This window comes from Nyctibius grandis, chromosome 9 (genome assembly GCF_013368605.1).
Source record: "Nyctibius grandis isolate bNycGra1 chromosome 9, bNycGra1.pri, whole genome shotgun sequence".
NCBI classification, from domain to species: domain Eukaryota; kingdom Metazoa; phylum Chordata; class Aves; order Nyctibiiformes; family Nyctibiidae; genus Nyctibius; species Nyctibius grandis.
The window spans coordinates 22,407,620-22,421,758 of NC_090666.1; the positions used below are offsets into that span (position 1 = coordinate 22,407,620).

The 14,139-nt window shown below is 50.3% G+C and overlaps 2 protein-coding genes across 2 annotated transcripts in view; one reads left to right on the top strand and one right to left on the bottom strand.

Annotated features, from left to right (window-relative positions):
* The window catches only part of RPL37A (ribosomal protein L37a), a 259,950-nt gene that overhangs the window by 152,946 nt on the left and 92,865 nt on the right, over positions 1-14,139 (bottom strand). The window lies entirely within an intron of this gene.
* MARCHF4 (membrane associated ring-CH-type finger 4) overlaps positions 1-14,139 on the top strand; it is a 104,035-nt gene that overhangs the window by 75,326 nt on the left and 14,570 nt on the right. Inside the window, exon 3 of the mRNA XM_068408155.1 lies at positions 5,962-6,154. Coding sequence (XP_068264256.1) covers positions 5,962-6,154 — 193 coding nt within the window. The remainder of the gene's footprint in view (positions 1-5,961; positions 6,155-14,139) is intronic.

Sequence of the window (14,139 nt, forward strand, 5' to 3'; positions counted from 1 at the left end):
CATTGCAAGTGTCCTGCCAAGCAGCAGTCAGACAGCAAATGAGCAAAAATATTCCACCAGCTGTGAGCAACCAGAAGGTCCAGAGCTCTTGTCTGTCCGTCCATCCATCCATCCTCCCGCTCTCCAGTCTGCCAGTCACTGAGACAGGAGTCATGGGCATGGAGGCTTTAAATGCTCCTCTCCATTGCAATATTTGTGCAAAGCCCATGACTTTAAAAATGCCCTGAAGACTCAGGGTTTTGATAGCACTGCAGGCACTCTGGTGCTGATACATGGTGGAGTAGCTACCTGCCGTGAGGGGACTCTGCAGTGGATCTCATCTATACAGCTCCTTTGTAGCTCCTCTTGAGACACATTCACTCTGATGCTCTGATTTTAGCAAATACAAGATCCATTTGAACCAGCCTTCCCAGACCTACAACTGTCTGCAGCCTCAGAGAGTTCAACTCTGCTTTACAGTTGTTATCTGTCTCTGACTCTTTGTGTCTTGTGGGTTGTTTCAGCTTCAAAGATCCTCAGTTATCCAGTGCTGGGGTTGGGATCTGGTCCTAATTCTTCTCTATTTTGACTGTGGTGATACTCTGTTAAGAGCTGATGAGAGTTTGTTTACATGGCCTCTTCATCAGGATTCCCACATCTGCAAGAAAAGTGGCCGAGGTCCCAGGGTGTTTGAGCTTCAGCCTGAGCTCCTGAGCTAAAAAGCTTGAGACAAGTTCTCTGGAGTCTCCTGCTTCTCCCAACTTGCTGTTGCTGTGTGTTGAGTATGAGCCTTGGCTGGCCCCTGCTGAGTTCCAGCTGTAGCCTGCATCCTGCAAGCAATGGGTGCAGTCACAGCAAGAGAGACTTCATGGCCTGTGCCTTATAACAGGGGCTTTCTAGGATACTGGTAGTGTAGCCTCAGTCTTACCAGATGCTCTGACACATGGAGGAGAGGGGGTTTCATCACTGCACATTTCCACTACACAGCCCTACTGGACCCTCCTTCCTCCCTGCTGCCTTTCCAGTATCTGAATGAGCCACAGCATCTGTAAATGTTCGGCAGGGAAGTTACCACAGCAGTGGCATAACTTTGCTCGGTGAATTTACAAAAAGAAAAGCTATCCTCCAAAAGATAATTGAGGAGGATGGCCAGGGCCCCAGGACAGCAGAGAGGGGACAGCCAGACCTAAGCAGTGCTGGGAATGGTCCACTCCATCCTTACAGGAAAAACCTCTGCTTGCTTATGATCCTGGGTCTGAAAATGAAATTGCTGACTAGCACAGCTTAGGATGTTAATGATACGTACTAAGGGGACGTGTCAGATACAGCAATCAAAATAAACTGAACTGCCTGAGGCAGGCATGAGGGAGCTCTCAGAGGAGTGTAGGAAGGCTTTTCCAGCAAGCAAGTCTTCTTAGCAAGCTGCTGCAGTAAGACACAGATATCTTCTGCAGGCAAATATCTGCCTTGGATCTGCTCATGCTGGTGCTTAGGAACCTTTGGAGACTGCTGGTGCCAAAGAAAGGGAAATATGGATCAGGCCTTAAATACTATAGTAATGACATTATTATTTGTGTTACATTAGCAATGGCGGGGGGGGCGGTTTTCACTCACAAGCCTCTGAGCAGAAGCACTGAAGCAAACAGGGAATCAAGTTTGTCTCAAGCACAACACGTAGGTTATGAAACAGTGCAAGAGAACAAGTGTGACAGGACTGACAGGCAGCGGTCCCAGCTTGGCCTTTGGCTAAAGTCATCACAAATGTCAGACTTGGGCTCCTAAGAAACTCTTTCTGAGGCATGTGGGTCACAGAACTTTGTGATTTGGGAAAAATGGGGAAACTTGGGGGAAGTCAGTCCAAGAGAGCATGGTATTTTGCACGTGCACATCTGGGTGGTGTGCCAAAGCAGTTGGTCAAGGGGGATGGTAGCACAGGACAGACAGACAGCTCCTGAGTGAATGAGGACATTTCTTCAGAGCAGTCTGTAGGGACAGAATCCTTTTTCCAGCGCAGGTGGCAAGCCATCGTGGAGAGCTGCTTGGGCATGCTCTGAAGCCATCATAAGCCCGGAGCTCACAAAGCTGCTTCTTTTATCCCACAGAAGCCTTTAAAGCTTTCCAGTACCACCAAGTCCTTAGTTCTGCCCTATTCAGTGCTGGTGGAGCATCTGTAGATCTTTCCACCTGCCTGAAGGTCACGTTCCTGATTGACAACATGGGTGAGCTGCTGGCTGTTAAAGATTCACTTCAGTACAGCTCAGAGTCTACCTGGGACTCAACAGTCATCATCAGCTGAGGGAAGAAGGGCTCAGTTTTAGGTCTTTTCCTGCAAGGTGGGATTGCGTGATGCTGTGATCTTGCTAGAGCTTGAAAATTTGAGCTGGAGATTTGGAGGGAGGGGGTAGTGCCTGCAGCGATGTTTTCAGACAAAGAGCTTTGGGTGTTTCAGACATGCTGGTAAACGGACTCTGCAGTGTTGCTGAGACCTTTCTTTGCAGCTCTATCGGTGACCCAAGGACAATAGGGTCACCACCAAATCACTGGTCTGCTGGCCATAATGGTGGTGGAGAGGGGTTAGGAAAACAGGTGATTTTCTAAAGGCCATTATGAAATCTGAAAGCACAGTGCTGTGGCTGAGGCGGGCTCCTGAAGCCACCGTGCAGGGACGCATCAGGCCCATCTCCTGCAGCTGAAATTCATCAGCACGTTCCATCTCTGAACAGGTCTTGGACCCTTCTGTCTGTGTTCTCACTGGGTAATGTGCTTTATCCTCTGTCTCAGCCCTTTTCTTCTCTCTGTGCAAACCTCATACCCTAAGATGTGTAGCAAAATGGAATTAAAAATGAAAAATGACAGCTCCAGTTATTGGTGGCTCGAGCTAGATGTGGGATGCTAAATTGCAGTTCTCAGGATTGCCAGAGAGGAAATACAACACTTATTACTTACTTTTCTTTTTTTTTTTTTTTTCTGGAAAATATTAAATTCTCTGCAATCTGGTTATTTTCCCCAGTGTTCAGCTCTGACCCATTTACCTCCTTGCCAGAGGGTAATCACACCCCAGTGCCACCTCCTGAACAGAGTCAGGACTGCTGCTGCGTGTGTCACTGTCACTTAGTGCCAGATGCCGGGGGAGAGTCTCCTACATCTGGGCACAGCTTCTGGACTCCAGCCTCTTCATTATCACCGCAGCGAACTCCCCGGCGGCTGCTGCCGGCTGAGCAGCGTCAGGCAGCACCCCTGCCTGTGTTTCAGCCTCACTGTTCCCAACTGAAGGGAGCTGGGTTTGAAATTTGCACTCAGTTGTAACTTCTCTGTGCCCTGAACCACATCCCCTTCAACGGTGTATTTAGTACTACACCTAAGCCTCCCTGTCCCTGCAAAGCAGTGGTGCTAGTTGTACGTGGCTGCTAGTTGTAGAAAACAGCTCTTTCTTTTTCAGTCTTTAATTGCTACCTTGGAAGGACCTGTTGCCACCACAGGCCTTGCAGTGTGCCAGACAGATGGTGAGGAGCCAGTCCATTACCTCCTCTCGAGAGAGAAATTATGCAGAATGATTTGGCTGGCACAGGTGCACACGGGTCAGCATGAGGGACCTGCAGTAAAACCTTCGCATGCAGCACCAGGCTGTGCACCAGGCTCCCTGCACTCCCATCCCCTTGGCGTTTGCCAGAGTTAGTGGAAGGGGAGATGAGATCTGGGGAAAGTTGCAAGGGTGAAAGTGCCACCCCACACACTTACCAAACTCCCCCCCGACATGTGCCTCTAATCCTGGAGCTCTCAGCTGATGGAACCCGTTGTGGATTTGTCCTGCATCTGCTTATGGTGCTATTGAGGACGAAGCTGAAGAGCTGACAGGAGGGCAGCGTAGCTGCTGATCCCACCGTCAGAACCCAAGTTTGGGGGTCATGGGTGCTGGGAGGTCTATTGCCCCCTCTCAGCTCTGAGGTGGCCTTTGCTCTGTCTCATGAGAGGAGTGGCACAGCGGTGCATCTCCTGCGGACTCCAGCACCCCTTGACCCTCCCGTTGTGACTGGCACCACCAAGCTCCCAGCCATCAGAGGAGAGCAGTTCACTACCTCAACTTCTTCACAGCACAAAGGGGCCACTGGTGTGGCTGGATTTGGTGGCAGCGTGGAGCAGGTCGGGCTATGGCAGTGTGGGAACGGGCTGTTTAAGAGATCACTGAGTGTCCCCAGTGCTGGGTGTTTGCCTTTGGCTGAGCCTGCTGCTGGAGCGGATGGCAGGAAGGGGACTGGGGTTAGCTGAGCTCAGTCCTGCCTCAGCAGGGAACAAGTTCTCTTCTGTTCAGCAGCTTTATGGCCGCTACTGTGTGGCCAACTATGAAATAAGCTGGTACCACCCACCTTACTGATGCTGCACACCCCTGACATTTCATTTGAGGGCTGTCTGCCCTTGGAGGACATAAGCCAAGGAGCAAGGTTGGCAGAGGCAGACCCTTCAGCCCACCTCTGAGCCAAGCCAGGCAATCTCCTTCCAGCTGCAACCTGCAGACCTCAGCCTCAGGCTGAAGCTCTTGTCTGTTCCTCTCCAAAGGCACCCCTTTGCAGGGGAGTGCATTTGGTTCAGGGGTTCGGTCATTGGACTGGTAGCAATGCCATGCATGCCTGTACCAGCACACGTCACCTGTTGTCCTTCTTGCCCTTCAATCAGGGTTCAAAGTTCTCCCTACCTCCCAAAAAGAACTGGTAGCCCCTGGCTGGCGTGCGCATTAAAGAGGGACCCAGCATCTGAACTCCCTTCTTGCCCTACAAAAGGATGGGGCAAGGCCTGACAGGTGACCCTGCTGTCCCAGCATGTGTTTTACAAACGGGCAGGGTGCTGAGGGCTCGTCAGAGTTGCCACCTCATAGGGACACTGAACTTGGACTGAATCCAGGCTAAATATTTTCCGTTCCCCTGAATCCTCTATACCTGCAGGAGGTTGAAGTACACCTTTATTTATTCTTCTGCCAGTCCCACTGAGATTTCAAGGGCATGTATCTCACAGCTAAAGGTGGCCTATATACTTCAGTGCCAGGAGAGACTGTCTTTCCCCAGCCTGTTTACACATTTGATTTCTGATTTGCAGAAGGCTATGGACCATATCCCCAAGTCTTGTTGAAGAAAGGAATTTCTGCTCTTAGTTTTTACAGGGCAGTTCTCTCAGCAGTGTAAATCTGAGTAGGGAGGTTTTATTCTGGATGACATAGAGGAGTCCAGGCATAGGATATTTATACTGTAGTTTATATAAAGCTGTTTGACATAGTGAATGGATTTGGAGAAGATATTTCTATCTTTTTCTTCTTCTGAGGAAGAAGCATTGGCATTTACCTTGGAACACAGCCTGAACATGTCATCACCTAAAGGCAGGGTGTCCTGACTGCAGCAACTTGTGTTGTTTGTAACACGTTTTGTGGGATGTGCGTTGCTGCTGTGAGATCCTACCTTGTGCTGTGATCCTGTCAGATCTCACAAAGTGGCACAGAGCCAGCTCATGGGAGGCCTCCAAAGGAAACCTTGGCTCTCTGAGACACTTCTCATGGTAATAGGATATATGGCTGAGGATGCTGCCTGGCCTCCATTTGAGGTAGCAACTGAATGTCCTGGTCTGTGATGGCCATCACAGCCCCACTGTCATGGGGATGTTACTTTCAGTGTCTTCCCCCCAGTCCTTCCTGCCTCCCTTGGATGTCTGTGCCTTCCTGGTAAGATGCAGGATTCCTCCCCTTTTCCTCTTCAGCAATGCTGTCAGGAAACATGGGGCCATGCACTGTTGAACAGCTGCCATGCTTCACCCCAGATGTGGACCAGATAAAAGCATCTATACGTAGAATGCACATATAAGTCATAGGTGCTCTTTGAGATCTCCAAAACCACCACCATGATGTAAAACAGTGATGTGCCCCATGTAACGAATCTCTTCTCTTTTTCCTTCCTCCCTCCCCCTTGTCCCCTCTTCTCTCCCCATTGCCTCCCCTTGCAGTGGCAGGCCATCTCTCTGACAGTCATTGAGAAGGTTCAGATAGCAGCGGCCATCCTGGGTTCCCTCTTCCTCATCGCCAGTATCTCTTGGCTCATCTGGTCAACCTTCAGTCCTTCAGCCAAATGGCAGCGCCAGGACCTGCTCTTCCAGATCTGCTATGGAATGTATGGCTTCATGGACATTGTCTGTATAGGTGGGTGATCATATCTCACAGTATGGCCGAGGTCACCTGCCCGCTCACCTGCAGAGAGGAGCAGGAGACGGCATGGAGAGCTGGCCGGTACAGCTCGGCTTGGATTGAGCCTGCCCAGCTTTTCCTCATCTTTGTTTTTGCGGCACCTTTTTTACAGTCCTCTCTGCTCATCTGGGCAGCCCTGGAGTGTCTCGTTGGCTGGGCTGGCAGAGGGACCTTCAGCAACCTCAGAGAGAAACAAAAACCTCTCTTCAGAGCAAGGAAAGGTTGGGGAGGTCTGAGGGAGGCTGGGGAGTGTAAGGCTTTTGAGAAACTCCTTCCTTTCCGGAACAGCTAATTTAGGGACTGCCCCATGGTTGGGTATGGCAGGGTCTCTCCACATGCAACTGCTTGGCTCTCCAGCCCAGTCTCTCTGCCCAGCAGGGGTGGCTGCTCCCTCTTTGGCCCAGCCTGGAGCTGCAAGTCCCAACCAGCCCAGGTCATGGCCCAGCCTGGGGTCCTTGTCAGGTTGCTGGTACTGAGCAGCTCTGAGGACAAAGCTGCCCCACACTGAGCAAGCCCAGACAGCAAAGCAGATGCTGGCAGCCTGGCCTCAGCAGGGTTTCCCTGAGCCCTCAAGCTGTAGCCCCAGTGCAGGTCTGCAGATTGGGTGGATGTGGCTAACAATACCTACAGGCAGAGGCACTCACCAGCCAGGCCACTGGAAGAGCGGTGGTTACCCAAACAGTCCAGTGAACACCAGCCACCTCCCAACATGCTCCTGAGCAGTGTCCAACCAAGCACAGGCCACCATATAACGTGAGTTCCAGTGACCCTGCCAGGAAGCAAAGAGGGTCCCAGAGAGCTCCTCATGTCTGTGTCCTTCCATCGTTGGTATAAAGGCAGAAGAAGCCTCCCAGAAACACAGTGGGTCAAGGCAGTGTTCTTGACTTGGTGAATTTGTGTTTGTGTGTGTAGGGCCACTCCAGAGGGAAGGAGCACACCCCCCAGTTCAGCCCTTAGGAGGAGCAGGACAGACTATATCGCAGAGCAGCAGTCGGTGAAATCGGGGTACAGAAGTGGAACAAACCCAGCTGCAGGCACAGAGATCCCAGTATCCAGGTTCAAATGGCTCTTGGCTTCAGCATCCTTCCAGCACAGGACTCTGGCCTGATGAAACCCAGGCCAATTCCTCCTACTGTTGCCACGACTGTTCTGACAATAAGATGTGAGCTTGGCCTGTAGAGATCATCCTGCTCCTTCATGAGATGCTGGTGGAGCTACCACATCTCTCCAGGAACAAAGGGTGGCAAAGGGGGTGAAAGAGAGACGGGCAGCACCCACATGTTGGTACAATAGCCACTGGTGACATCCTTTTGCTGGTGGAATTGGGAGCGGAAAATAATTATCCCTATGTGTGTGTGGTGTGCATTTGAGTCGCCTTGTTGGCAGAGGACAGAAGTGGAGAGCCCTGGCCTGGGCAGACGTCAGTAACATGATTAACTGGCTTTGATAAAGCTTCAAGAGCTGAGGGAAACTGATTAGCTCATCTGTCAATAAGAGCTAAATCCTCCCACATGGCAGAGAACAAACCACACCAGCCATGAACCGAAAGGGAACTAGGCAAGCAGATTTAGATTTGACATTCTTTGTTTCTTTCTTATTAATTTTTTTAAGGGTCTGGCCTCTATTTCTCTTTACCACCTTCTCTGAGGGGAAAAAAAGGCCCTTTGCATGTCCACTGATGTCACCATTAATCTTAATGCCCTAAGCTGGGAGCTTTGATTTTTTCCAGCCAAAGAGCAAGCGGCCATCCCATTCCCAGGAGCATTTCAGAGTCATGGCTTGGGGCAGCCCCTTGTTTCACGGTCCTCCCTGCGCAGCTGGCAGTGCTGGTGGGCCAGGCATGCTCGCTTTCCCACAAACTCAAAAGCAAGTGCGAAGCATTACAGATGCAGTGAGTTAACATGTCTGTATGTGGCTTCTCTTGCCCAGCACCTCAGAGACTATCCAGAGATGGCTGCACATGTGCTGTGTGCAACATGCCTGCCTGTGCTGCCAGGCAGCCCACCCATGCTCGGCCAGGAGAGATGATGTTCTGGACCATGTGAGCCTTTGTAGACATTTCCTTAGAAAAGCTCATACATGCATGCAGCCAGCCCTCTGCCCCTGCCACACTCCAGTGTAAAACTTGCTTGTATTGTGCATCAATACCCTTTGCAATCCCAACTGCTGCTGCTCCCGGGTCTGCAGTGGAGGGGAAGGGAGCTCTGAGCAGTGCTAGCTGAGATCTGGTGTTCACTCTCCTCCCCACCTCCTCCTCCTCCTCTTCTTTCTCTGCCTGAGTTGAACCAAGTGACAAACGAGGTCTTCACGGGGAGCTGTGACTCCCTGGCAGTCGATGGGGTCAGGTCTCTCCTCTGACTGACTTCTCTGCAGCCCTGCTGATGTCAGGGGGCTGCACTAGCGCTAGCAAAAAGGTTGGTCCGTCTCGTGGGGAGGCCAGGCCAGGTCAGGTCAGCAGAAGGGGCTGATCAAAGGGAACTCTGCCACTGGGTTTAATTCCTCGTTCATTACAGCTTTGCTCGACTGTGGTGGATGCAGCAATGCCAGCTCCCTAGAAGACTCGCAGTGAGTTCCTCACTGTGGAATAGCTATTCTCCCTCTCTTTATCCTTCTCCCAAACCTTGCAGCCTCATGCAGCGTCTTTGATCACAGCCAGGCAAAGCCGGCTCTGGAGATTCAGAGTTCTGCTCCTGACTGCCAGCATGGCCTGGAGCCTCTTGTTACTCAGCCCTGGGCTTTAGTTCTACTTCTGCAAGTGCAGGATAAAACCTCTCATGGATAATTGCAGTGACAACAGTTCTTGAAATACCAGGGTGCTGTCTGTGCATTTTGGTGTCTCCTCCTCTGCAGTCCAGCCCTTTTCCCCATTTGCCTTCCAGCCTGTGGGTGGGTAGAAAAGATTTAGGAACTAAGAAATGCTCAGTGATGGGGAAAGAGCAGGACATTAAGCGCCCTCAGTTCTACCACACTCGTTTTTTTCAACTAATGTAACACACGCATTGTCTGTGCATTGTTTGGTAACGGGCTGGGCAGCCTTAGCTAGCAGAATGTTATACGCTAATTGTATGAATTGCAATTGTTCCTTCCCCCAGTTTGACCTGAAGTTTTGCTTTCAGTGGCAGAGGAGCAGAGGTTTGAAAGACAAGGTATTTACTAAAAAGCAGACGTGCTGAAGCAGAGCTCCTCTGAAGTTCCTGTCAGTTCCTACTTTGATTGTCCTTGGATGTCTCATATCCATTGAGTAGCCAGTGGCATTTGCCCAGGAGGCCAGTTTACACACCCTGTCACTGGAGGTGCTCAGCAGGACATTTCCTCTGGCACTGTAGAGTCTCAAAGCTGGAGAAGACACCAATTCTGCAGAGATCGTGACTATCATCAGACAGGGAATACACACCTAGTCAGTAACTGCCCAGCTGTTTTGTGTGACCTCCTCTCTACCAAGTCATTAAGGGATTTAGGTAGCAATTTGCCAAGACAGAGATATCTGTGGCAATTTGTGTGGGCAATCTCATGGCAGCACGGGTCTTTCCAATGTGGAGCCAGAGGTGAGGGCATGAGTGCTCACTTGCACGTATAGCTCCCTAAGCACAGATTGTTTGGTTGTTGTTATCTTCACTTGAGCTGTACTTGATCTGAAATAGTCAGATCCTCTTCAAGCTGAGCTCTCAAAATATGGATAACTTAGAGACTATTCATCCATGCATCAAAATCCAGGGGTCTTGGGTTTGACCCTCAGCCACTCACATTCAGTAATACACTAGTTTTCTTTGGACTTTGCTAGATCCTAGCATGCTCCACAGAAACGGTTGTAAGGGACAGACACCATTTGCTACCCCTTCACCCACCATGGAAACAAAACCACAACCAAAGCAAAATGAATCTGCTCCTCACGACCAGCAGGACAGATGGTGTGGCCCCAAGTGGCAGAAGCTACGTCCATCTGGGCAAGATGTGCAAGATGGTCTTTTGACATTGTTCTCCCCCTTGCTCTCAGGCATCTAACAGGAGGGCAGGAAGCACTGGAAACGATTGCTTGGGATATGTAGGAGTCTCCAGTACTGGATTTTATTTAAGAACCTGTTAGAAAACATATGTCAAGAACAGGTGGTGGAGAAATGATCCCAGTTTGTGAAGGAGGAATAGACTAAATGCCTCTTGATATCCAGACAGCTCCAACATCTTTGATTCTGATCTCTCTCTCTTTCATGTGTGCTATCTCTGGTCATGTCTGTAGGACAGATATGAGAGTTGGATTAAACTAGAAACTGGTAATGGTGCCAGCATAGGTATTGCTCTGCTGTGAAGCCATCTACAACACAGACATTTGAGATCAGCAGCCAGGAAGTGAATGAAAAGTGAGGTGGGGACTGTTCATTTGATTAACTGCTCTCTCTGTGGGTCCATGAGAGGTAAATCCAGAAAGCTGGCATAGAGAAGGATTAGCAGAAATGCGGTTATCGAAATGTGGAGATAAATGGAGTGAGCCTTCACAGGCCTGAGTTACTGAGTAGGGAGAGTAGCAGCTTAGAGCTGGGCTGTAAATCCTGAGAGATACCTGCCTGTTAATTAAATGACAGTCCTTAGAGGGGGAAGGAGGGGTTTGCCTCTCTATCTGTCAAGTTGCAATTAGGGAAAGTCAGCGTTTGTAGATTAAGGTGTCATTGGAGGTCAGGAGGACAGGAAACCATCTCCTGTTAAAGAAGAAGGAACTGTACCAGCTAATGAGAGCACGTCACAGTCTCGGCTCAGGCATCACCAGAGCAGCTCCAAGGGCGAAGCACGTCCCAGGAAGGCTGTTAGCAGGCTGCGCGTGCAGAGCTGTCACTGCTGTGGTTTGTGTGCGCGGTCCTGCTTGCGCTCACGCAGGGGTATCCCTGTGGTTGGCATGATGGGGGGCTTATCCCCAGCGGTGCAAAAGCAATCCGATCTGCCTCTCCTTGGATCACTGTCTGGTGGGGACTTGCTCTGGCTGTGCGCACCCAGTCCTTGCTCTCTGACTCGCCCTGCCTTGGTGCTGACAGCCGAGCACTTCCGCAAGCACTAAGTCCTCATACTCTTCGAAGCTTTTCCCTCGCTTTCCTTGGCAGCCAGTCCCCGAGGGTATTTGCCTTCACAACCGTAACTGCACTGCAGCTCAATAGCACAAGAGACAGGCAAAGCAGGATCATTCATCCTGCAAACGATTTTTGTTGGCACACCATGGCAATCCATTACAGATCAGGAAGTGTGTGCCCGCTGTTTTTAATCCCAGCTGCCAGCAAGAATAATCAAAAGCATCCAGTACGTCTGACAGCATCTCAGCACAACCATAGGTAATAACATAAGAAATCAATAGCCAATTAAAACTGATCCACAGCATTTGATCTTTCATTGTGCAATGGGAACAGTAATTAATGGAGCTTCCTTGAGACAGTCACAATTCAAACTTCCTGCCAAGACTAATGTGGTTTCATTTCAAGTGAGCTTTGCTTCCTAGAGAAAATGCCAGGCTGAGGTAGCCTCAGGGTGTTCTCTAGCCAGGTCACTTGGGCCCTCAGCATGCAAAGGATTTAAGAGTCAAAATCCCAATAAAATAAAGAGACACTGAGAAATAAGTGTCTTCAGGGTCTTAATCTGATTGATCTGATTCTCAAATGGAAAGCAGATGCTTTCCTTCAGGTCTGCGTAGTCCCCCAGGTTACAAAGCAGGAAGAATTGCTTACAGCAGTCAGGAAGTAGTTCTGGGGATGCAGCAAGCCCATGCGTTGGCTCAATGACACTCTAAAGTCAGAGCACAAGGCAGAGGAGTTCAGCAAATGTCTTCAGAGGAGAAACCTGAGAGCAACCCAGACAGCAAACACGCATGGCTTCAACATACCTGGAGGAGACCCATGAGAGCATGCAGAAGTCTTCCGTGCCCTTCAGCTTAATACACTGCTTGCCACACTGTTCTTGCACTTCTGGCCCAGTTTGCCTGCAAACTGGAGGTACCAGGAGCTAACTGGAGTGACCAGATCCGGGCCCTATCATCAGAGCAGGCAGCTGGGGTAAAGTCAGGCAGCCAATTTCCTTTTTTCACACTGTGAATCCTAGTTTGCATACATCGAGCCACAACATGCATGCTCGAAAAATCACTGAGCAAATCACTGATTTATCAGCTGTAAAGGGGCTTGTGGAGACAGGAACAGTCCCCACAAGGTGTGTTGTGGGGCTCTCAGTCCAGCTGGGCAGGGACCGTCCCTCGAGAGCAGTCGCTGAGCACGCTGTGCCTGGGCCAGCAGCATGAGAAGCGACGCTGCACAGCTGAGCTGCCGACTGACTTCTTGGCCACTATCCAGGAGCAGCGGATGCTTGGCAAAGCTGAGACATGCTGCCCCTCCGTTCCTGAAAGATGGGACCTATTTTTATCTAATGCTGCACTGATTATTCAATAAGGGAGCAGAGTGGGCCAGCTGGCGTGTGTGCATGCGTGCCGCTTTCACCAGCGGGCATTTCTGCAGAGGCTCGATGCACCTACTGAACTCCAGTGCAGCTCCGGCAGCTCTCCGCAGAACAAGCACGTAGCGGCTGAGCAAAGAGCCACGTGGTTTGGACCTGGCTCTGAATCCCTTCCCTTTTTGCAGGGAAAGAGCTTGGCTTCCAGCACAGTCAGAGCAGCACCTGGCCTTTCACATGTGTCCTTTCAACTCCACAATCCTTCACCGCATCCATTTCCATGCAGCTTCCCACTGTTGCTACAGGGCTCCGGAGATGTATTTTGTCATGAATAACCATATGGTGCTCTCTGCTCCAGTGGATCAATGTGTTTAGCATTTAATGAGGGCAACATAATTAACATTTTCTGAGGGGGAAAAGAAATCCTTTTGCCTTGTGAACTGCATCTTGTGCTTTCGAGGGTGATATGTTATAATCAGAATGATGCTTTGCTGTCACTAAACCCTGTGCTGGAATCAAGTGCCTCATGTCCCTGGGTTAAGTTCCCATCCGTGGGTAGAGGCAGAAGCACTTACCTGCCTGTCACAGATTCTACACTATGGCAGGAGATTCCCTCGTAGGCAGCTGGTAGGACCTTCTGCACTAGCTGCATATATTGTACTGTGTAGTAAAGGATGGAAAAAGTCCTCAGCTTTGTGCCAGGCTGTGTTTTTACAACTGCCTTCTGTCCTAATGCTTCTCCTACTACAGCTTCCATCCCCGAGGACACATTACTCCTGGAGGTGGGAGGCTGTGGTCTGTGGCATGCTGTTGTGGCTGTAGCAAGAGAAGGCAATTCTGTAGTCAAAGATGAGGCCGCAGGGGGTCATCCCCCATGCATAGTGGATGAGGCTGCTTTTGCTGTGTCCCCAGCTCTGTAGGGAGCCAGAATCAGAGGTAAGAAGAGATTAACATGAAGCCACATTAATCCAGCTCTGAGATCACTTGTTAAAAGTAGTGACTGATCGGTTCTTCTCATGGAGGGATGGCTACCTACCAACAGAGCCATCTTTCAGACCCAGATATTACAGTCTGTAAGCAAGAATACTGCAAACAGGCCCATGGGATAAGTTTCTAAACTTAACTTGCTAAACTTATTCTGCCTGGAAGTTACTCCCTGAAGCAGCACTTTTCCTTCTGAACCAAGACGCACCAATGGCAGCCACCGCCTGAGTCCCTATGCCCCATGGCAGAGCTGGATCCACAATACCCCTATGGCCGTGCAGTGTTTGGCAGAAGTTGTTCAATAAGATTAAATAACGCCAGGGATCCTGTGCCCAGTAGTCCAGCCAGCACTTTACCTTCTTGGAAAAGGTCCAGCAAGCAAACAAACCCACAGCAATGACACTCAGGCTGGGCCAGTGTTGAGTGGGCAGTCATGACTACCTGCTGAATGCAGAGAAGCCTGAAGAGCCAAAGGTCCAGGCATTTACTATGCCAGGTAGACAATTCACTCCACTCAGCCACAGCCACATCATGGACCTCTC